The sequence below is a fragment of the Cebus imitator genome, unplaced genomic scaffold, assembly GCF_001604975.1.
Source record: "Cebus imitator isolate Cc_AM_T3 unplaced genomic scaffold, Cebus_imitator-1.0 Scaffold30, whole genome shotgun sequence".
NCBI lineage: Eukaryota > Metazoa > Chordata > Mammalia > Primates > Cebidae > Cebus > Cebus imitator.
The window spans coordinates 1,609,635-1,634,741 of record NW_016107345.1 but is presented as its reverse complement, the minus strand read 5'-3'; the positions used below and the strand labels follow the sequence as shown (position 1 = coordinate 1,634,741).

The 25,107-nt window shown below is 40.7% G+C and overlaps 1 protein-coding gene across 1 annotated transcript in view; it reads right to left on the bottom strand.

Moving 5' to 3' along the window:
* CLSTN2 (calsyntenin 2) overlaps positions 1-25,107 on the bottom strand; it is a 648,539-nt gene that overhangs the window by 376,279 nt on the left and 247,153 nt on the right. Inside the window, exon 2 of the mRNA XM_017523717.1 lies at positions 22,524-22,646. Coding sequence (XP_017379206.1) covers positions 22,524-22,646 — 123 coding nt within the window. The remainder of the gene's footprint in view (positions 1-22,523; positions 22,647-25,107) is intronic.

Genomic DNA, 25,107 nt, shown 5'->3' with positions numbered 1-25,107 from the left:
ACAATAAGAAGTTAAAATTTAACCATACCATCAACTACAGCCCAGATACAGTATGATACGAACACATTTTTCCTATTGCAGAATATGTGAAGTTTCTATATATATTTATTGATGCCTTCTAAAACCTTTCCATTACTTTTGCTTGAGGCATTGGTACAATTCATAAGAACCTTCAAGACCACTTCAAGAGCCACAAATAAAATTCTACTATTGCCCAGGATCCACAAGGTAATAAAAGCAGAAATACCTCAGAGATCATGCAGTAAAACAGTCTGGTCCTTTGTTTTACACGTGAAAAAACAGCATTACAGAGAGGAAATAATTTTTATTCTGAGCTAGATGCAGAATAGAAACTAAAACTCAGGACTCCTGCCTTCTGAACTAGGGTGTCTCAACCTCAATGCTATTGACATTTTGAGCCAGATAATTCCTTCTTCTTCTTCTTTTTTTTTTTTTTTCCTTACATGGAGTCTCTGTCACCCAGGCTGGAGTACAGTGGTGCAATCTTGGCTCACTGCAACCTCCACCTCCCAAGTTCAAGTAATTCCCCTGCCTCAGCCTCCTGAGTAGCTGGGACTACAGGCATGCACCACCATGCCCGTCTAATTTTTTGCATTTTTAGTAGAGACGGGGTTTTACCATGTTGGCCAGAATGGTCTCCACTCCTGACCTCATGATTTGTCCACCTCCACCTCCCAAAGTGCTGGGATTACAGGTGTGAGCCACCGCACCTGGCCAAGACAATTCTTTGGTGTGGGGCGATCCTGTATATTGTAGGACGTTTGGTTGCAACCTTGGCCTCTACCCACTAGATGTCATAGCAACCTATAATTTCCCATTAAGACAACCAAACAACGTCTCTGGACATTGTTGACTAGCTTCTGAAGGGTAAAAGGCGAAAGATCACTCTCAGTTGAGAACCAGCAATCAGAACAATGAATAATGCCAATCTCTGTGAACTGCACTCTAACATTTACCTAACTGTGTGATTTCAGCAAGTTACTTAACCTCTCTGAGCCTGAGTTTCCTTATCTTTAAAACAACAAATAATAGCGCCACTTTTACAAGCTCATGTGATTGGTAAATATAAAACAGAAAATTTACACCTATTAATGATTGCATTTACATTCACATATATGTATAGTCTCCCAGCATAGCACCAGGCACACAGTAGAAGTGGCGGCTATGATTTTTATTAGTTTTAGAAGACGCAATGGCCTGACATCAGGGTCCAGGCTGTCGATATCTAGCAAGCTCTTTCTCCTCTCTGCAATCTTCTGTAAATACCACTGCACAATCATTTCATAGCTACCTTGGCAGCAGTGAGCCGAGACTGGGGCCTTCTCACATTTGGAGGAAAGAGGGAGTGTTTGCACGCCAGGCAGGGCTGTATTTGTCCATACTGGAAACAAACTATGTGCTATTTGTTTGTTTTTGTCATGTCTTTCAGCTTCCTTATCTCCAGCTGCAGGGTTGTGCCAAGTAAAATTCAATTCGTATTTATCATCCTTTTCCTAGCTGAATTAAGTCAACTGCTTTCATTGCCGAAATTCATAAAAAATGTGGAATTGCCAAAGACCTCTGAAAATTTCAAGATTTGGGGACAGAAAAGGTCCAGATGCAAGAGGAGGAGAGAAGTAATGTTTTTCATAACAAAAAAAGTCATGTTGGTATTGTGATCACAGTGCTGTATGAATATAAACAGAATCTTTAATTCTGGGCTTTTCAAACTTTGGCTTTCCCATGAAACCTGTGTGTGAAGAAGTCTAATACTGTACAATACATGAGAGTGGGACAGATGTGTCTGTTCTGGCTGCCTCTGTTTCCACCTCCACTGTGGTTGTTTATGCTGGTTGTAATTACAGGGGACTCCAAGACACATAGGCATCTTTGGAGCCAGCACAAATTATCTCATATCCACCCTGATGACCAGCAAGGGTCAAAGGAATGTGGGCTGGAGACTTCCTGGGACCATCCCCGACTTCTCCCCTGGAAATGGCAAGTAATACCCATTCCATTCTAGCCCCTCCTAGCAACCCTGGTTTGATCACGCTGAGACAACTGCCTCTGCCTTCACTCCCATTTCCAGAGCCTGCACAGGAATGGTAACTCATGGCCAAATCCTACATGTGCATCTCAGCCCTCCTGTTTCCTACACTTTCATTAGTGTGATTTGGATTTTTCTCCCTGCCTTTCTCTATCATGAGATTTGGGAAAGCTCTGCCATCTCTGACAATGGCCAGCTGCCAGGACAGGTTGCCTTCAAGTTAGAACCTGATGTAGCTAAAAGGCACCTGTTTTTTCTGTTTCAGCTGTCATTGGAGCTAGTGTGGCTGTTCCCAGACATTCCTCTTGGGCAACACGAAAGATGCCTTTGGATTCTTGAGAAAAATCCACCTAGGACTAACTATCAGAAAGATGCCCCAGCTAGGGAGCTGCCCATCATTGCATCTGTTTCTGAAACCTCTTCAGCATCCACTATAGAAGGGCATGTTTCATTTGTTTATTCATGTAAGTTCCATAATGAGAAGCCCTTATCTGTCTCATTCATTACTATAGTTTACATGCAATAGGTAATGGTTTCTTACAAATGAATGAATGTGGGAGAGAAAAAGCATCCATCTTTGAGATGTAAAAACCTTCAAGTGTACCCAATCCACAGTCCTTTATCCTGTATTGCCTAGGTAACTTTAACTAAAATTCACAAGCTGGTTGCCTGGGGTCAAATATAGTCAGCAGTATTGTTTAATCTGCAAACTCTTTGTCTACATGATGCTTTACAGATAAAACTGAATTACTTTTTAACACATACTTGGAAATTCAACACAAAACTGGATTTCTGACTTCTGGGAATGACAAGATCTGGCTGCCTTGGGCTTACCTTTCCAGATTTTAAAAAATCGTGATTTTTTTTTTCTGATAGTTATTCTTTATTATAATAAATTAGCTTTATTTTCTTAACCATTCTTCCCACTAAGTAAAACTAAAACCCTGGATATAACATAAAACAAACACAAGAAGATTCTGAATGCTGGGGAGAAAAAGGCAGACCACCTAGGGACCTTGAAACCCAAGAAATGACACAGTGGTGAGTTCTTCAGGTTTTCTTTTTACCTCATACATCTAAAGCTTGGAGCTGAAGGAGACAGCAACTCAGAAATGACAACTGGTACAGAGAGGAACCAAAAGAGCCCCAACAAGAGGCTGCCCTCTCTAAACAAAGAGCTAGGACAATGGCAGCATAGCAAGACAGAAAACTTTCAGACAACAGATGGTCTACTTAGATAAACACTGCATTAAGAATTGTAGCCTTACTCCTACCCAGGTCAGCAAAGACTGAGTAGAAAGCCTAGATGTCCATTCTGATAGGGCTTTAATGAGGTATTCCGACACCCAGCTAGAAAAATATCAGAGAAGTGAAGAAGGAAGCTGGAACTTTCATCCCCAATGGCCAGCAATGAGGACCCTCCTGTAAAGAAATGAGGAACCGCCTATAGTCCAATGAGAGGTCTGCATGTCCACCCTCACTGGCAATAATGAGGAGCCCTATCCTCTCCTTACTGTGGTTGTATCAGGACAAATTGAGGAGTCAGGACTTTCACCATTGCTTAGTTTTAATAATGCCACTTTCACTGCAGTGTTACTAGAAACCATATGAGAAGATGGAATTTCCACTCTTACCCAGCAGTAATGAGGTGATACTCCTTAGGTGTCAATAAAGGTCAAGTAGGGACCTGGAATTCTACCACCAATTAGCAATAAGGACGTGATCTTCCCATTGCTGAAGCAATGTCAGAAAAAGCCAACCAAAACAGAAAGTGTAAATAAGACCCAGAGTCTCAGTGCATAAAACAAAATTGCCCAGATTTCAATAGAAAAATTATTCATTATCTCAAGAACCAGAAAAAAAAATCAACTGATTAAAAAAATTTTTTGGCCAGGCGTGGTGGCTCATGCCTGTAATCTCAGCACTTTGGTTGGCCAAGGCGGGCAGATCACGAGGCCAAGAGATCGAGACCATCCTGGCCAACATGGTGAAACCCTAGCTCTACTAAAAATACAAAAATTAGTTGGGCATGGTGGTGCATGCCTATAGTCCCAGCTACTCGGGAGGCTGAGGCAGGAGAACTGTTTGAACCTGGGAGGTGGAGGTTGCAGTGAGTCAGGATCGCACCATTGCACTCCAGCCCGGCACCTGGCAGCAGGGCAAGACTGTCTCAAAAAAAAAATTTAATTCTTTCTTTAAATCAGTAGATGCCACTAAGAAAAACAGAGATATTTCAATTATCTAACTGCTATAGACTGAATGTTTATGTTCCCCCACTTCCTCATTCATATGTTGAAATTTAATCTCCAATGTGATATATTTTAAGGTGGGGGCTTTGAGAGGTGCTTAGGTCATGAGGTAAAAGCCCATACGAATTGAATAAGTGCCCTTATAAAAGCAACTCCAGAGAGCTTCCTCATCCCTTCCACCATGTGAGAACACAGTGAGAAGATGACCTTCTACAAATCAGGAGGTGGGCCCTCACCAGACACCAACTCTGACAGCATCTTGCTCTTGGACTTCTTAGCCTCCAGAACTATAAAAAATAAATGTCTGTTGTTCATTACCCACCTAGGATATGGTATTCTGTTCTAACACCCTAAATGGACAAAGACATGGATGAAGATTTTAAAGGAGCCCCAATAAAAATGCACATATGGTCAATTATAAACACACACGAATCAAAAGAAAAAGTAGAAAGATGAAGCAAAGAAGTAGAAAACCCCAGCAAATAAATAAAAAATATAAAGAACCAAATGGACACTTTGGAACTGCACAATAAACTAACCTAAGTAGAAAGCTCAGTGCATGGGCTTGTCAGCAGAATGGAAGAAATAATCAGTGCACAGGAAAAGAGAAAAATAGGGATACCTAATCTGAGCAATAGAGAAAAAATACTTACAAAATACAGAGCCTCAGGAACCTATGGGACTATAACAAAATATCTAACATTCACGTCATTGGGGTCCTAAAGAAGAGGGAAAAGAAAGCAGTGCTACAAAAAAAAAAAAATACTCAAAGCAAAAATTGCTAACAACTTTCCATATTTGGCAAAAGACACAAACCTACAGATTCAAGAAGTTGAGCAAACACCAAACAGAATATACTCAAATAAGTTCATGAAAAGATGTCATAATTAAATTGAAAATGAAAGACATAAAAAAGTTAAAAATCAGCCAGAATGGCACCTTATCTATAGTAAAACAAACAAAAAACTGAATGACAGTGGATTTCTCAGCAGAAAACAAAAAGGCTAGAAGGAAGGACACAATATTTTTCAGGTGCTAAAAGAAAATAATTTTCCACTGAGCATTCTATACCCAGCAAAACTATCCCTCAAGAATGAAAGGAAAATCAAGACATCCTCAAAAGAAGAAAAAGAAAAGGAATTTGTCACCAGCAGGACTATTGTTAAAGAATGGTTAAATTAAGTGTTAAAAACCAAAAGAAAAGCATAAAAAAAGAAACCTTGGAACATCAGAAAAAAAGAACAAGATAAGCCAAAATAATGGTAAAAACAAAAGCCCTTCCTTCTCAAGTTTTTTAAATCACATTTTACATTTTAAGCAAAAAGTATAATACTGTTTGATACGGCTGTAGGCATATATAGAAGAGATATTTAAGACAATTATAAACAGAGGAGGACGAAGTGGTGTAAAGGTTCCCATATGTCTTTTGAACTGATACAATAACAATACTGATAGACTATAAGTTATGTAGAATACCTAGATCAAATACTACAAAAAAAGTCATATAAAAAATATACTCAAAAAGCTACAGTTACATCAATATGGAGTTCTAAAATGTGTTCAACAGACAAGAAAGAAGGAAAACAGAGTCCCTCCCCCAAACACACACACCAAAGCAATAGAAAACACAAAAACTATAAAATGACAGATATGAATCCTACCATATCAATAGTTATGTTAAATGTAAATGATCTAAATACAACAATGAAAAGGCAGATCTTAGCAGAGTAGATTGAAAAGCATGACCCAATATGCTAACAAAAAAATTTACTTCAAATACAACAGAGGCAGTTTAAAAGTAAAACAAAAAAAATTGAAAAAAAAAGAATATATCATGCAAACAACAAGCAGAGGAAAGCAGAGTGGCTATGTTAATAACAGATAAAGCAAACTGCAAAGTAAAAAAAATTATTGGACACAGAGAGTGACATTGTATAATGATTAAAGGGCCAGTTCACAAATAAGAATAGGCAGTTCTAAATGTGTCTGAACTAAATAACAGAACTGCAAAATATGGGAAGCAAAAACCGATAGAACTAAAAGGAGAAATAAACAAGTCCATAATTATAAGACTTCAACATCTGTCCCTCAATAATTCATAGGACTAGTCAGAAAATTCACCCAGGAAACATAAAAGTTCAACATCAAATAACAGGATATAACTGACATTTATGGAACCAAACAAGAGCAGAATATGTATTTGTAGTAAGTGCCCACAGAATACATACTGAGATAGACTACATATTGGAATATGAAGTAAACCTGAAAAGAAAAAATGAAATCATACAAAGTATGCTCTCTGACCACAATGGAATTAAACTGGAAATCAATAACAGAGAGATAACAGGAAAATCTCCAAACATTTAGCAACATACCTCTAAACACACGGGCCCAAAGGGAATTCTCAGTGAAAATAAGCTAGTACATTGAACTGAATAAAAATACAATACATTAAAATTTGCGGGATATACCTAAAGCAGTGATGAGAGGAAAATTTATAACATTAAAAGGAAACATCTCAAATCATTAATCAAAGCTCCTACCTTAAACATCTAAGTAGAGAGGCAAAATAAACCCATACAAGTAGAATGAAGGAAACAATACAGAAAAGCAATAAAGAAAATCAATATAAGAAGCTGTTTCTTTGAAAAGATTTATAAAATTGATAAATCTGCAACAAATATGAAATAGTGAAAATATAAGTTATCTATTATAAGGAGCAAACCAGCAGACATCATTACAGATCTGCAGATAACAAAAGGACACTACAAACAATACTACAAACAACTACATAAAGTTGTCATCACATGAATTTGTCAACTTAGACAAAATGGATAAATTCTTTGAAAAACAGAATATGCTATAACCCATTTAACATAAAATAGACAATTTGAAGAGCTCTGCAACTATGAAGGAAATTGAATTAATAATTTAAAAACTCCCCTAAAAGCACTGTCATAGAGAATTTCACTCAGGAATTTTAACAAACATGTAATGAAAAATTAATACCAATTCTACAAAATCTGTTCCAGAAAATAGGAGGGGACACTTCCCAATTCATTTTATGAAGTACTATCACCCTGACATAAAACTAGACAATGACAATACAAAGAAAACTACAGACTAATATTCCTCATGAATACAGATAAAAAAATTATCACTAAAACATTAGCACACAGAATTTCGCAACGTATAAAAAGAATTATATACCACAATTAAGTAGAATTTAGTTTAAGGATGTGAGATCAATTAAACATTTGAAAATCAATCAGTGTTAACAACAAAGGAAAGAGGAAAAATTACATATTCATATTGATGGATGCAGGAAATAAGTATTTGACAAAATCAATACCTATTTATAATTTTTTAAAAACCTCACTGAAACCCCAAATAAAGAACTACCTCAACTTGAAAAAGAGCATTTACCAACCCTCTACAGGTAACATATTTACTAGTGAAAGAGACTGAATATGCTTTCCCTTGAGACTGGGAACAAGACAAAGATATCTTTTCTCATCACCTCTGTTCAATATCATACTGGAAGTTCTAGTCAGTATAAAGACAATAAAAAGGAAATAAAACACAAAAGATCAGAAAAGAAGACATAAAACTCCCAAACTGCACAACCTGATAGTCTCTATAGGAAGTCCCAAGAAATCTACCAAAAAGAAAAATCCTAGAACTATTAAGTAAATTCAGCAAGGTTACATAACATAAAACATAGAACCATATACATAAAAACACAATTGTATGTCTATATGTTGGCAATAAAAGCAAATGCAACACAATTAAAAATACAAAACTATTTACAGTCACTCAAAAAATGAAATACATATAAATATTAGAAAATATGGGCAGGAATATATATTTAAAACTATACAGCACTAATGAAAGAAATAAAAGAAATATAAACACATGTAGAGAGAGAACATGCTCATGCACTAGAAGACACAATGAGGTAAGATGTCAACTATCCTAAAGTTGCTATACATGTTTAACTCAGTACCTATCAAAATCCCTGCAGAATTTTTTTTTGTAGCTATAGATAAGGCTATTCTAAAACTTTTTGGTAATGTAAAAGAAATAGAATAAAAGTTAAAAAAAAATAAATTGAGAGTAATCCATTTACACAATCTCAAGACTTATATAGCCACAGTAATCAAGACTATGTAATTTTGGTGGAGCCACAAAGATTAATGGACTAGAGAAGAGAATCCAGAAATAGACCCATACAACTATGCCTGCTATGCTCTGAATGTGTGTGCCCTCCCAGCAAATACATACGTTGAAACCTAATAACCCAGGTGATAGTATTAGGAGGCGTGGTCTTTAGGGGGTGATTAAGTCATGAGGGCAGAGCCCCCATAACTAAAATTAGGTCCCTTATAAAACAGGCCCCAGAAAGCTCCCCCTTTCTACCCTGTGAGGACTTAGCTAGAAGGTGACATCCATTTAGGAGAAAGAAGCCCCTCAGCAGAAATCAACAACGCTGATATCCTGATCCTGAGTTTCCCAGGCTCCAGCATCGTAAGAAATATATTTGTTTCTTGTAAGTTACTCATGTTATGGCAGCTTCAATGGGCTCAAATGATGTCCAGCTGATTTTTGACTGGGGTGGAATTCAATGGATGAAAGATAAACTTTTTAACAAATGGATGAGGGAGGAATTAGACATCCATAGACAAAAAAAAAAAAGGAGTCTCAACCTAACTGTACAGGTTTTACTTTATACAAAAGTGTTTTACTTTATACAAAAATTAACTTAAAATATTTACAAAGCACATATCTGACAAAGGATTCATATTTAGAATATGTGAATAATTCTCAAAACTCAACTGTAACAATATAAATAACAAAAATCCTAATCCAATCATAAAATGAACAAAAGACATTTCATGGAAGAGGATATACATGTGGCAAATAAGCACATGTAAAGACATTTGACATCATCAGCCATTACAGAAATACAAATTAAAACCACAAAGAGATAACACTATAATACACACCTAAATGGTTATAATAAAAAACAGTGACAAGATCAAATGCTGGTGAGGATACAGAGAAACAGTATCACTTATACACTGCTGGTAGGAAAGTAAAATGCTACAACTGGAATACAGTTCAGCAGTTTCTCAAAAAACTAAACATGCAACTACTAGGTGACCCAGCAACTGTATTCCTTACATGTTTCCCAGAAAAATGAAGAGTTATGTTCACACAAAAGCTTTTACATAAATGTTTACAGTAGCTTTATTCATAATAGCCCTAAAGTGGTAATAACGCAGATGTCCTTCTGTGAAGGAATGGTTAAAAAAATAAACTGTGGTATATCCATACTAGGGACTACTACTCAACAATAAAAAGGACAGACTATTCATACAGACAACTTAGATGAATTTCCAGAAAATGATGTTAAGAGGGAAAAAAGCCAATGCTAAAAGGTTGCTTACTGTATGATTCCATTCATATCATACATTTAAAAGGACGAAATTACTGAATGAGAACAGATAAGTGGTTGCCAAGGGTTAAGGAGAGGTGGGTGTGAGGTGTGTGGGAGGGGGTGGGAGGAGGTGAGAGGGGGTGGGGGGAATGGATGTGGCCATAAAAGGGCACTGTGGTATCCTTGTGGTGACAGCAATGCTCTGTATCTTGTCTGTACTAATATCGATATTTTTGTTTTGTACCAACATCAGTATTTTGGTTGTGATATTTTACCATAGCTTTGCATGATATTATCACTGGGGGAAAGTGAATAAAGTATACACATAATCTCTCTGTATGTCTTACAACTGCATATGGATCTAAAATTCCCTCAAAATAAAGAATTTAAATTTTTTAAAAAACAACCTTCTTAAAAAATAATCACCCAATGCTGGGTAACATCAGTCCCTTTCCTTGTTCATTTCCACGACAGTCCCCTCTAGTCCAGACTTTCCCTAGCCAGGTCTCTTCCTTCACTGGCTACCTTGAGCATGTGTGTAGTGACCTGGGAAGCACACCAGATGGGGTGCCATTGCTCCTAAGTAACAAGAGGGCCACCAGGAGTTGGCATTAACCTCTGCAGGGTGCAATGTAAGCATCAGGCTAAGACATGCCCCTCTCTCCCTACCATCATGCTTCTTAGTGGTCGGCTGTAAGCCTCTCACTCCTTTCCAATTTAAGTCAAACAAAAGCTTATTGATAACTTCTAAGCTAGCTGACCTGCTAGGACGTAAGGATAAACAAGCCTGCTCTGGTGTGGGGAGCAGACACTGAAATAGATCGCACTGAAATTGCTGCAGAATTAGGGACTGAGCCCAGGAGCAAACATGCCAAAAGCATAAAGGCTGAAAGGTCAGCTTAGGCATTCAACATAACAATCTGCCATTCCTTCATTCAACAAACTTTAACTGTGCACCTACTTAGTGCTCAGAACTAGATTCAGACACTGCCGCTTAAGACCAGTGAGAAGGCAGGCTCATGAATAGACAAGCGCACTCCACTGTGGCAAGTGCTGGGGCAGAGGATTAGAACTGCAGGAGCTGTGGCCATGAGGATGGATGCCACAAGAATGCTACTGAAGAAAGAAGAATCCACTTCACACGAGATCAGTGCTGATATCAAGTCCTGGATGGGGCAGATGTGAGACTTTGATATGGAGCAGGTGGAATTCTATGGCCCCTCTCAGCACTCCCCTGCTGTCTGACTACACCACACTGGGTTGCATTTGGCTCGGTGCCCTCTTTGTAAATCAAGTTGATGCATTTATAGTCATGTCTGATGAACTGAATGTGGGCTTGAGAGGAGGAGGGAGTGGATAGACACAGTGGAAACTAGCTGAGAGGCAGGAATAGTAGCTCTTGAGAGAAAAGAAAAGCAGTACACATGAGAAACAATAGAGAAGGCACAGGTCAGAATCAGCAGCAGAGACTTGAGTGGAAGTTTACCTACCATGGGACAGCTCAGGCCTGTATTTGAATACATCACTCAGACCTAAAACCTCAGAGCATCAAGCCTTCTCTGACAAGGAAAGACTGTGAGATTACAGAAAGAACAGTATCACTAAGAGTTCAAACAACATCTCTGATGGAGCTCCTGAGCAAGAGTATGCCAGAAGAGAAAGGCCTTTTCCTCCCCCTTGGCTGGAGAGAGAGGCGATTAAGGCGGGACAGCATGACCCAGGGGCATGTCAGCATCAGGGTGGGCTGCTGAGGACAGTGTGGAAGTAACAAGCACCCAGAGGCAGGCAGTGATCACCAAGAGGCAGAGGCTGAGAGCGCGTCCATCCCAGTGGTGTGGCCAGCCTGCCACACGTGAGGCTGCTGTGGAACCTCATCTCAGAGAGATAGCAGTACAGGCAGCCTCAGTGCAGATGGGAACAGCAGCCAAGAGGAATGGCCCAAGGAGTGACAGAGGGGCAGGCTGCAGTGAGTGTCATAACTGGTGTCTCACCTCTTTAGGGAGTTCAAGAGAGGCACAAAAAACAGGAGGGCCAAGGCCATGCAAGGGATTTGGGGACAAAGAGAAGAGTTTCTCCTTATAATCAACAGCCTGGAAGAGTTAGAAAAAAAAGCCTTTTGCTAACACGCCCTCACTTCCCAAATTTTTTTTAATCCCATGCTCTTCGAAATTTGCTATTGGTATCATTAATGTGCAGAAACACTGGAGTTCACCTTTCCATTAAAAAAAAAATACACAAATTGTATTTCAGTGAAGTCACAGCCATGCAAGCCAACCACTGCAAATGATGTCACTTACCATGGCACAGCACTGTAACTTAGATAAATAATAATAATTTTGAAAGTTTGTAGATCATATTGAACTTGGCTTAATAGGCCCTCTCTTCAAACCTCTGAAAGGATGGATCATAAAGAAGTAATTAGTTTAGATAGACTGTCAAGGTTCATGGGGGACAGCTGGCCTTTGATGCCTCGTCTGTGATTACAGGCAGCTACAAGATAATAAAATCAAGCTCTGAAATCATGCCAAGGTATTCAGTGATCTCACTCTGGACACTCTGCCAAGCAGAATGAACTATAAATGCCTGGTTGTACTCCTGTTCTTTGGTATGTGATCTCAAACAAGTCTGAGACATTTAGGATTTTCAGAGGCCCCAAATTCCCATTAAAGTAAAACCATTAACCTTAAAAATTCATGTTCATAATTAATATTTGTGGTGGGCTCCAATTCCGGGCCTATTCAATATGGCCACTGTAGTAAGCCACATAAATGGCTTCTGGAGGAGGGATTTAAACAGGTATTAACTTGTCTAAGCTTGGTTATTAAATAGTCCAATTACTGATCATAGAAGCTGGTTCTCAATAGCACTGATTTTGCTGTGATGATTGCCAGTTATGTCTTTTAAAAGACAATTCCCTCAATGTTTTCAAATTCTCTTTTCTATGCTGCCATCTTATCTGAGCTTTCTTGGGCCCTTCCTGCAGCTTGAATGATGCCCCATGTCCCCTTAACACAATAAACTATATAACAGGTGGTTTTCATTAGGCCTCTTTGGTTTCCAAGGGTAGAGACATACTTACTCACCCATCTGAAGAGATAGATTGGGTAAAAGTACAGCAACACATATGATTTTGTGGAAATTCAGGATCAATATGATACCAGGACCACTCAGGAACTGAGCCTACTGTTCCCTTCAGGGACCACACGCTCCCTTCCCTCTGGGCACATCTGCTGCACTCTTGGGACCACTGTCGTCCCCTCACTCTGCTAACAGGGTACTCCTAGCTGCAGTTTGAGTATGTTATGGAAACTTCATCTGCAACAGTTGCCCCTTTCCCCACATGCTTCGCACCATCCCCATCTGCCCTGCACCCCCATCCCTTTAACCTCTCAGCACTCCAACAGGAAGCTAATTGGGCTATTTGATCTTTTCAATCCAAGTAGCAAGTTAGGTTGCAACTTGGGTCAGGTGTCCACCCAGGTCCAATCACAGCTGGTGAGGTGGGCAGGGTCATGGGGCTTGGAATCTGACCACTGGGGCAGTGAGCAGGGAAAACACCATCACGTGTTTGCATCATAACTTGTCAATGAAGCATGCCATTGATTTAGAGTCCCTAATATCCCAGAATGTCTTTAAGCTTGGAACTTGTTGGGTCTTCTAAAGCGTTCTTCCAATAGAAAAAAAGAAACGTGGTTGGAGGTTTTGTTCTTTTTGTTTTCCCTGATTCATTGTATAAAGAGCCCTAACTTTCCAGTTCCAGGTTTGAATCACTGTCATGCACTGAGGCTGGACAGAGTCAGCCACTGAGGTAAAGATGAATGAAACGAAGAATTTTCTTAGGGACTGAGCCCAGGATCCTGAACTCAGGATTCTGTAGACTCCTGCCAGGTCCACTGGAATTGGGATGTAGCAGAATCAAATGATGAAAGAGGAGAGTGGTTAACAGGGAGCAGTAGGGAACAATGGACAGGAAGCCCCTTTTAAAGGAGCAGAATCACCTGACAATGGGGGTACCTGGCAACATTTTTCCAGCATGATATCAGAATTGCCAAGGGCCATACCTGTGGTTAGCTATGTGCCTCCTATTCTTCTCTTTGAGTGGGGGTTTTATTGAGTTTTTCTTCCCCCGGTGTCTACGTGTGAGAAGAAAATCTGTCATTTTAGTTTATTGGCCTCTGATCAAGAGGAGCTGCATCCAGTTCTGGTAAGAATCACAAAATATTGATCTTTAAGCCAGATGCCATATTGGATACAATTTTTTTTGGGTGGGGGCAAGATAGAGGTAAGCATGTTTTGCATGAAATAGGGGCGTGAATAATTGTGACCTACAGTTGAGCTCGGATAGAATGACCGCATTGATGACCCTACACCCCGTGCCCTGTAGTAGCCCACGCCTGCACCGACTCTGGATTTGGCTCTGGGCCTTGCTTTAGCCAGCGGGACAATGATATAGTTTGTCTCTGTGTCTCTACCAGAATCTAATCTCAAATTATAATCCCCAAGTGTCAAGGGAGGCACCTAATGGGAGCAGACTGGCTCATGGGGGTGGTTTCCCATCCTGTTCTCTTGACAGTGAGTTCTCAGTGACAATGGATCAACAGAGACAGTAACAAACCTCTCATAAGCAGCCGCTTGCTAAAGTGTTTCACATTTCTGCACTTTAAGGAAGGAGCTCAGGCTAACCTGCTGGAAGAACACCTGGAGGAGAACAGTGTCATCCCAGCCAAAGTCACCCTACAGATCAGCCAGCCCACAGCCTACCCATTAATAGGCTGTATAGACACGAACAATCCAAGCTGAGATCAGCTGAGCCTGCCTCAGATGAGCAGAGCTGCCCAATAAGCAGGAAGACTCCTAAGAAAGGAGTCATGGTTGTCGTTTGATGCTCTTAAGTTTTGGGGTGGTTTGATGCTCTTAAGTTTTGTTGCAGAGCGATACTTGGAGACATCTGGGCTGAAATTACAACTGCACCATTACTACTGTGTTCTTGGCAAATTACATAATCTAACTTAACATCAGTCTCTCCTATAAAATAATAATGTCTATTTCAGAGGATTGCTGTTAAAATTATGATAGAGTGTGTGTAAAATAGTGCCTGGTGTGTATAAGCATTAGCTAATTTTCAGTGCTATTGTGTACAAGTTGTTTTCAGTAAAACGATGTATCCCCCAGGGGACAAGTAGGGGCAGAAATCCACCTGTTTCTCTACTTGTCAAGCCATGTGCCCTGGAGTGAGATAGTGTCCATCTGTAAGAAGGGGCACCTGTTTCTAATTTGCACAGTTAGTATGTGGGCTGGCACCAGATCTGCTATTATTATTGACTTCATTTTTCACTTTTCATCTTTAGTATAGTATTGTCATTAACTCAGAGCCCCAGAAAACTTGAAATTTCTACATTAAAATGCTTCTCTCAAGCTATCTCCTAGTGCCAGTGCTCAAGTGTTCTAACCTGAAGTTCCACATTCTCCTGTTAGGGTGACCAACTCACTGTGGTTTACGAGGACCTTCCTGGTTTCAGCACTAAAAGTCACACATCCTGGGAATCCTTCCTTTCCAAGCAAATCAAGATAGTCTGTCTCCCTTGGTGTCCTTTTTCAACCTGGTGAGGGAAATTGGCCCCAAAGTATCCACTGACTGTTCCCTTAACATTAGTTTGGCCTAAAGCAGGATCTAGTCACAGCTTTCTCACTGAGAAAGTCCAAAAGCTCTGGGTAAGGGTCCCTGGTATATGGGTGAAACAGGCATTGCTGACCCCATCCCTCACCTTCTACCATCAATCAGACCACAAAACCTATGCTTCGTGGTCCCTGCTGTGGGTATTTACCTGGGACCTTTTACCCTCTTCTTGGCTGACTGAAGCCTGCCCCTGTCCTTCTTCCTCTGCACTCTTGCTCTTATTCCCTCCTCCAGCTGTCTCCCCTTGGGACATCCTCTTCGGCTTTCCTCCATGGCCTTCACACCCTCAGAGCCTGCCTCTGACCACTCAACACAGGAGGAGCTGTGGGCCCCATCCTCACACGTCCCCAGCTGCTGCCAGTAAACCCCTTGCAATCAGGACACCATGGACAGAACTGGGGCACCAAGGTTGAGCATGGAATATGATGGAGAAGCACAAAATAGAATCTTGCAGATGAGAGGCAGTAGCCCAGATGGCAGATTCCAGATAGGTCTGAAGCTGAGTTTCTGCAGGGAGGGTGATTAACTGACCTTTGGCTGAAGCCACATGACTGCTCAGGAAGCAGAGTGGGATGCCAGGGAACACCCTGTCTTCTGGTCCTCAGAAACAGCCCCCAAACAAACCAGCTTGGAATGCAAAGGCACATCTACTGTGAGACTGAGGTGGATAGCATCCTGTGCTGCGAGGTTCAAGCTCAGAGAGCTGTGAGGCAGGACAGACAGAAGATGGCTGGGTCCTGTGACCATGATCCGGAAGGCGCTGGATGGGGGAGTGAGGTCCTGATGTGGTTATTCCACAATATCCCACATGGTTCTCACAGATCTTTCATCACTTTTGCTGCTTCCATAAACTGCCTAAATACTAGTTTACTTACCGTTTATTTTTCTCATTTGGTGTTTTTAAAAACTCTAGTGCATTTGTTTTAAAAGAGAATCACTAAAATGAAAAGCCAGCAATCCTTGCCTTGAATAGAGAATAACCTAAATAAAATACAACAGAATGTTATTAAAATTCTAGCCTGATGTTGTTGCTTACTGAAGGCTCAGTGATAGGACTTGCTCCCTTTTTGTCAAAAAGAGAGATTAGCAAGTATTTGAGCAGTGCTGAAGATGTCTTGGACCTCCCAAGCTAGCTTGTATCTTTCTCCTGGACATGATCAGAAAGAAAACTTAAAGGGAATGACTTACTCAGCATGGGATTCAGCACTCTTTGATGCTAAGTCTGGGTATCACGTAAATCTTGCACTTCCAATGAGGTAAGTCCTATACACTGGAAAATTGGCAGAGGAGAAAGAAGCAGGACTTGGCATCTGAGAGTATGGAATCGTGGGGCAGGGCTGATCCAACCTGGCTAGGTAAGTTTGAGCAGTTTGTGAAATTTCTCTAAGTCTCTATGTCCTCATTTGCAACATGGAATCATAATAGCTGACCTTCCTCTTCCACAAGGTTGGTAAGGGGTGTGTGTGTGTGTGTGTGTGTGTGTGTGTGTGTAATAATAGGACACATGGTTTGCAACACTCTGAAACTGTATCTTGCCACTAACATTACTCCATAGGGAGACATTATAGGTAGAATATAACAAAATTTATTCTCAACTGATACTTATTTATAGAATCCTGCACAATCTTCAAACTACTTTCTCTTACATTATCTAACTGATTGCCCCTACACCATTACACTACCCAACAATCTAGGCAGCATAGCTTGATAGTACAAATGGGTGGTCAAGCATCAGAACAAACCCAAAACTTTTCTTTTTAAAAAATTATCATCACAGATTATAATGGCACCATTGTAATCAACCCAAAATGAATCAAACACTTGAGGCTTATTGATAATAATACAAATTTCGATTATTCTGATTACCCTCATTATTACCATTGCTATGATTATCACAACTATGATTTCCCCCAGTGAGAGTCCTAGGCACTTTGCATTAGTATCTTACTTAACCCACATATTAACACCAGGAGTGGGTACTATGATTATCCCCATTTTAAATTTAATGAAACTGCCCCTCAGAGTAGCTCATACAGCTAATAAGCGGCAGAGTTTATGTGTTTGGGCCAAAGCCTGTGACCATTCTCAACTCCTGCCTTCCCTTCTCTCCGTAAGACACATGGCTATCCAAAGCATGTGGGAGAGGCTTTGCCAAGGGCCTCTCCCAATTCCTGCTGGAGGGTCTTTGCCATCAGGCACCTATAGGGCCTGATGCATGAAGAAGGCCCTGAGGTGGGTCCAACGATAAGGAGGCAGATAGACTGGCAGACCCTCAACAAAAGGACAAACAGAGTTAACCATGTATGAAAGAGCATTCCCAGCTGCAACCAGCACTATAACCAGCTAATCAAACCAGGCCAAATCACGTCCCAGGCAATTTTCTGGGCAGCCCTCAGAGAGTCACCCAGCCTGAGAAGTCAGCCAATTATGCCTGATCATTCTCTGCAGCCCTGTCCTTATAAAAGACAAGTCCAGACTGGCCCAATATAGACAAATGAGCCGTTCTATCATCTCTGAAAGGCAATCTAATTCCCTTCAAATTTAAAAGTCTCTACAGTTTCCTAACAGGCCTCAGTGGGGCACAGGTAGAAATTAACAAGTTCACGGTGTGCCCAGCTTGCTTTCATTATCATTTTTTGCCAGGCAGTGGATGGGATTTTCATTGTTACTCAAGGATTTTTTTTCTGTATCTGATTCTCTAAGAAGGTCAGATCTATAGAGCTCAGACACTGGGTTGAGAATTGAGTCAAGTCTAATGGACTTGACTCAAGTCTGAGGGAGGTTTCACTGATTCAGCATCAGCACTTTACTAATCAGGTGGAGCAGGGATCAAAAGGCAGTATCACGGGGAAAGAGAACTCAGAGTAAGTGCTGAGAAGCCCTAGCTCTATATTCAGCCCCAGGCTGGCCTGTCCTAGGATGCTGGGCAAATTGCTTAGCCTGAGTTAGTTATCTCCCCTGCAAAACTGGCCAGGAGGAGGGTATGGAATAGGAAACTCAAATTTATTAAACTTCTCCTATACCTTAAAGCATGCAAGATATCTCATAGACACTCTTTAAATTTCATCAAAACAACAAACAGCCCTGGAAAGCTTATATTGTTTTATAGATGACAGTAAAGCTACTACTAAATCACACCATTAGAATGAACCTTATGAGGGCTAGGGACTGAGGGGTTTGGGTGGCCTGAATGCAATTGCAAATTCATAGAACTTTTCTGGAAAGCAATTTTACATGTTTCACAACCTGTAAAATGCTTGGCCAATTAACTACAATTCTGGAAATCCATCCAAACAACAGAATCTGAAATGTGGACACATGTTAAAATAAAAGAGAATTGAAAATAGACACATTGCCAATCAGAGAATGGTAAACCCTAGAACACCCATTAAGTAGGTAATCATGCAGCCATTTAAAAAGTTGAAGAAAAATATGCAATAAAATGGCAAATTTTCACTACTTTAATGGGAAAAAATACGTTATAGTACTAAAAATGAGGTATAATAACATGGTTTTTTTTGAGATAGGATCTTGCTCTGGAGTGCAGTGGCACAATCTCGGTTCACTGCAGCCTCAACTTCCCAGGCTCAGTTGATCCTCCTACCTGAGTCTCCTGAGTAGCTGGAAATATAGGTACATGCCAACACACCCAGCTAATTACTACTAATTATCATTATTATTATTATTTTGCAGAGACACGATCTTACCATGTTTCCCAGGCTGGTCTCAAACTCCTGGGCTCAAGCAATCCTCCCTGCCTCAGCTTCCCAAAGTACTGGGGCTACAAACATGAGCACCCAATATAATCACAAACTCCTGGGCTCAAGCAATCCTCCCTGCCTCAGCTTCCCTAAGTGCTGGGGCTACAAGCATGAAGGTAAAAAAAAAAAAAAAAAAAAAGGTAGAAAAATGACAAGAAGGAAATATACTAAAATGTTAAAAGAGTCTCTCTGGGGTTATAAAAACATATACCTCATGCTTTTTCTGTGTGTTTCACTATGTTATCCACAGTTTCTACAATAAATACTTACCTCATATACCTCACTTGTTATTGTTGTAATCAGGAGATCTACCACAAAAGCTATTTTAAATCCCGGAAGCTTGCACTTATATACAAAAGCAATCATGTTTATTTCAATGAAAATCACGCGAAATTATGTATGATTCTAAATGATATATTGGCAGAATCTATGTGTAGAACATTTTTGTTAAAAAAATTAAAGTGAGAGACAGGTAAGAGAAATAAGACAGAGCACAAATGGTATGAATGGAGCTCTCTTCCACAAAGCTTATAGTCTACCTCCTGGGCTAAATGGGAAATGAAGACCACTGGGAAAGGGGTGGAAAAACTGACATACAATACAAGGGCAGTTGATAAGGGAGAGCTAAAAGCTTCAGTTGACTTCGAGGAGTGATGGAGTTGGCAGATATGAATTTTTCAATTTTATGAGAATGATAGGGATCTGAAATAAATCTTCAGTATTTTCTTTTTAAGACAAATGTTTTAAAATAAATGCCTGCAGCATGGATGGATGGCTAGTGCCTTGTGTCCTGTCTTAGAGCCGATCATAAATAACACTGAGAAAAATAGCTCTGGCTATTCTAAAAAGCACCTTTTTTTTTTTTTTTACCCCTAAGAGCTTGGAGGATTATATTTGATGCATTAAGCTAGATTTTTTTAAGGCAGCTGCAAATAACCGTAGTATAGAAGTTGTCTTTAAATGGAAATAACTACCAGAGCTTGGCTTAGAAACAAACTATGGTTTCAAGAAGTGCTGAACAGTTGTGGGTGCATCTAATGGTCAGAATACAAATTCAAGTTTAAAGGCATTTGATGGGTTTATAACTTAAGGAAATCTTTTGGTGAGTCTTCAGATGAAACATTTAATTCTTCTGCAGCCCTATAACCAACAAACTTAACCTTTTGTAAATTCAAACTTTCAAATATCAGATTAGTTTGAGGTATGTTTTTTTAAAATTCTGGTCTGTACAACAGAGAGCTTACGACTTTACTGTAGAACAGCTTTTTCAATGACTTCAGTTTCCCTTTCACTATTTTACATTAAAGGACATTAAAGAACAGGGCATTAAATACAGACATACAAACAATCAGACACATTGCTCATCTTTTAACGTGCCAGCCTCAGCACACTGCAATGACTTCATATCATCTGATTACTTCCTGTTTGTCATTTATTTTCTGCCATATTTGAATAGGGGTCACATGTTCAGTTGGAAGGGTAAATGAGAGGATCTGCCTGGTGGAAGGACCTCTGCATATAGGCTCTGAGGGAAGGGGCTGAGGGAAGCCAGGGGCTCACGCTCAGGGGAAAGAAAAGCCACACTCAGCCCTGTATTTCAGATCTAATTTATCAAGATAAACTATAATCCTGCATTTTTATGCTAAATCTCCCAAGTTTTAAATGTTGTTTCTATTCAGGTTTTGCTGTCACCTAGAATAGAGTACAGTTGATACAATCATAGTTCACAGCAATCATCTAAAACTCCTTGAGTCAAGCGATCCTCCTGCCTCAGCTTCCTGAGAAATTATGACTAAGAATGCACCACCATGCCCAGCTAATTATTATTACTATTATTTTATTTTGTAAAGACGGGTTCTCATTATGTTGGCCACGCTGGTCTTGAACTTCTGGTCTGAAATGATTCTCCTGCCTCAGACTCCTAAAGTGCTGGGGTTACAGACAAGAGCCACTACATCTGGCATCTATTTTTTTAAGTGCATAATAAACAGAGCATTTCTATGGCCCAAACATTTTTACTAATATTTGTTTAAAAATCTCATTTCCAGGGATCGCTAAGAATTGCCAACTAAGCCCAATACCATCATCAGCTATGTCCAAGAAAGAGATGCGTTGGAGTCCTCCTAGACTGGCAAAGAAGGTCTAGAGAAGATACTTCATCTTTTGTGGTAAAGACTGCAAGGAGTTTATACTTCCAACTGGCATTTGGTAAAACCGGGACTCTGAGAGAGACTGGGAAATGTATGGAAATGCCTCAATTCTAAACACCACGGAAGCTCTACGTAAAACAAAGCTTTCTTCTGGAAGTAAAGAGCATCTCCCTCACTCTTTGCAAGAATGCTTATGGGTTTATCTTAATTTCCCCATTTAACCTACCTTCTTACTCCATACTTTATAATATTCTATAATAAAAGATGTCTTCAAAGAGCTCATCTCTTAGAGGTGCAGGACCCCCTTTTCTTTGCCCAAGTAGCTCAGAATGTAGCAGACAAACTGTCAGAAAAAATAGACTTCATTATGGTGAAAATCTCAACCTGGCACCCATCTATCATAAAGCAATCTTCTAGAAATCTTGAAAACCTTCATTAAATTTCCTGTCTTTCTCCTGACAGTTACAAAGTGTTAACAATATGACTCATGATGCAGGCATCTTCAGAAACCCTTTGTCTAATCCCTCTTTCCACCACCATCACCAGTCCCTTCTCTTCATCAAAATCCATGGAAGCATAAGACATAGCTGAGTTCCTCACTCACCCCTCCAGGGGCCTATCCCTTGAAGAGGATCCAAGGAGGAAGCAGAGGTAGCCTTGGTGATAGTGAGATGCTCTCTAGCCACAAGACTGGGAGTGAAATATGGCATTGTCTGGGGATTCCTCCTCCAAAGATACACCCACTTGGAAGCTCAAGGACAAGACCCTGTGCCACTCTTAGCAGATGTTTCCTGGTCTTTCTCTCTCTCCCTTTTCTCTTGCCAGTTTACCAAGCTACCAAGTTCATCAATTATATGTGGGTAGTAGGAACAATAGGTCATCTCTCTATGGGTAAAATTCCCCTAAGACCCTTACTAGCCCAACTTCTCCAACTCCACGGGCCACTTCAGCAATTTACCAACCCTTAGAAGAGAAAGAAACAAGGGTCTTGCATTGGAGGCGAGATGAAGAAAAAAAAAAAAGGAGAAACAGATTCCCCCCCAGAAATAAGAAGAGGCATATAGCTTTAACATCACAGGCTGATCTAGAGATGCACAGGTTGGTGACAATAGCTATAAAGCCATATCCTGGGCTTTACAGAGGTTTCACAGCACATCTTCAAAGTGAGCCAAGCCCAGCCATACAAAGCATAATCTTACCTGCAAAAGGAACTGGTGCATCTTTATCCAGGGCTACCAGTGGTGGATCCAAAATGACTGTGTCATTGTTCTCAGTTATGACCCCGTGATATGAAGTCTCGATCCATGGCTTGTGCTTATTGACTAGAAAATAGGAAAACAAAACCAAACAAAAAGGATCACTATTTGAATAACCAACCCATAATACTGTATTATTAAGACTGTATATTTGCCCACTCATAGGCTCTTATGCAGCAATCCCATGAGAGACATGGAGGTTGATAATCCCATTTTAAACTCAGAAAAGCTTCAGAGAATGGTAGGGAGAGGTTCAACCACTCAGAAGGTGAGAAACAGCAGTGACTCTCAAACACTGTTTTGCCTCTAAGACCATGGGTCCTTCGCCTCACCAAAATCTCATTATTTGTATTCTGGATGCCCAGTATAGATAGATATTATTGAGAACTGATTGAAAGCTTTAATTCTCTAATGCTACCGTCTATTAATAGATATTTCAGAGCTAAAGTCCTCTATCAATCAATAAACTAGCAGTTACTGCTATTTATGCTGGGGTATCTGACCTCAACTGAATCTGATCCATTATTAGAAGTTACTGCATTTTATATACATATATACACACATACACATACACGTGTATAAATATCATTATATATGTAACAATACAACAGATATTTGAGTATGTTCTGATCATTTAAAGACTATGTCTGTCTCCGTGGTCTAAATTATCTAGCAACTTAAGTTGTTCTTCAGTAATTTGACTAGCTGAATTAAATAATAACCAATGAACAATTAATACACTTAAAATACATATCAAGTATGTTATAGGTTGAACTGCATCCTGCACATAAAGAAATACACTGAGATTGCTGGGGAAGATGGCCGAATAGGAACAGCTCAGGATTGCAGCTCCCAGTGAAAGTGCAGAGGGTGAGTGGACGCCACATTTCCAGATGGATTTTTATTGCCCACAGACCAGGAGATTCCCAGGCGGAGGAGCCCCACGGGTCCCCAGCGTGGCCGTTTTGGCCTGCGCGACTGCTTGCCAGTGCCCTGACATGGCGGTTCTCCGTACAAAATACACTGGTCTGGGTGCCCTCTTAGCAGGCGATTGGAGCCCCGGGGAAGCAGATCGCCCATTCATCTGATTTAAAAGGGGACTGAAATAGGGAGCCAGGCCAGGAGATTCCTGGGCAAAAAAACTGCCAGGAATCTCAGCGCTGCTGTTTCAGCCGGCGCAGTGAGTTGCTGTACGGGAAATCACACAGATCCGGGCGCCTTTTCAACAGGCGACTGGAACACCTGGGAGAGAGTCGACTGTTCAACTGAAAAAAAAAAAAAAAAGAAAAGACTCTGAGTCAGGGAGCCAGGTGATCAGGTTCGGCTGGTCCCACCCCTCAACAACAGCAACAACAACAAAAAAACAGAAATTGAAAATGCTCTGGGTTGAAAGTTTCACAGGAAGCACAGCTGAACCTGGGACAGTCCAGCTCTGTGGGGGAGGGGCGTGAGCCATAACTGAGAAACTCCACCACTACGGAGGCAGTCCACTCTCACTGAGGCAGCCTGCCATTGCTGAGGCAGCCCGCCGTTGCGGAGGCAACCTGCCACTACAGAGAGAGTCCGCCATTACAGAGGCGGGCCACCATTGCCGAGGCAGTTCTGACTACACCCATATAAAGAGAACTGCAGGGAAGATCACACAACAGCTGGGCGGAGCCGACGGCAGCTCAGGAAAGCCTCTGCAGGCAGACAGCGACTAGGCTGCCTCCTCGCTGGGCAGCGCAGCCCTGAAAAAAGAAAAAGGCAGCAGCACAACGGAAACTCATAAGTAAAGCCCTAACTCCCTGGGACAGAGCACCTGGGAAAAAAAAAAAAAAGGGGAGTTTATCAGCTCCACTGCAGCAGACCTAAACGTACCTGACCAGCAACTCTGAATGAACAACGGAGCTCACAGCTCAGCACTTGAGCTCCAATAAAGGACAGACTGTCTCCTCAAACAGCTCCCTGACCCCCGTATATCCAAAGAGTCACTCATAAAGGAGAGAACAGACTGACATTTGGCGGGTATCCTTCTGGGACAAAGATAGCAGAAGAAGAAACTGATAGCAACCCTTACTGTTATGCAGCTGCCGCAACTGATCCCCAGGCAAGCAGGGCCTGGAGTGGACCTCAGCAGTCCTACAGCAGAGGGGCCAGACTGTTAGAAGGAAAACTAAGAAACAGAAATAACTTCATCATCCACAAACTGGAAGTTCACTCAGAGACCCAGTCTGAAAGTCAGCAACTGCAAAGACAACAAGTGGATAAATCCACAAAGATGGGAAGAAACCAGTGCAAAAAGGATGAAAACACCCAAAACCAGAACACCTCTCCTACTACAAGGGATCACAACTCCTCACCAGCAAGGGAACAAGGCTGGATAGAGAATGAGTGTGATTAAATGACAGAATCAGACTTCATAAAGTGGGTAATAAGAAGCTTCTGTGAGCTAAAAGAACATGTTCTAACCCAATGCAAAGAAACTAAGAACCTTGAAAAAAGGTTTGATGAAATGCTAATGAGAATGGACAACATAGAGAGGAAT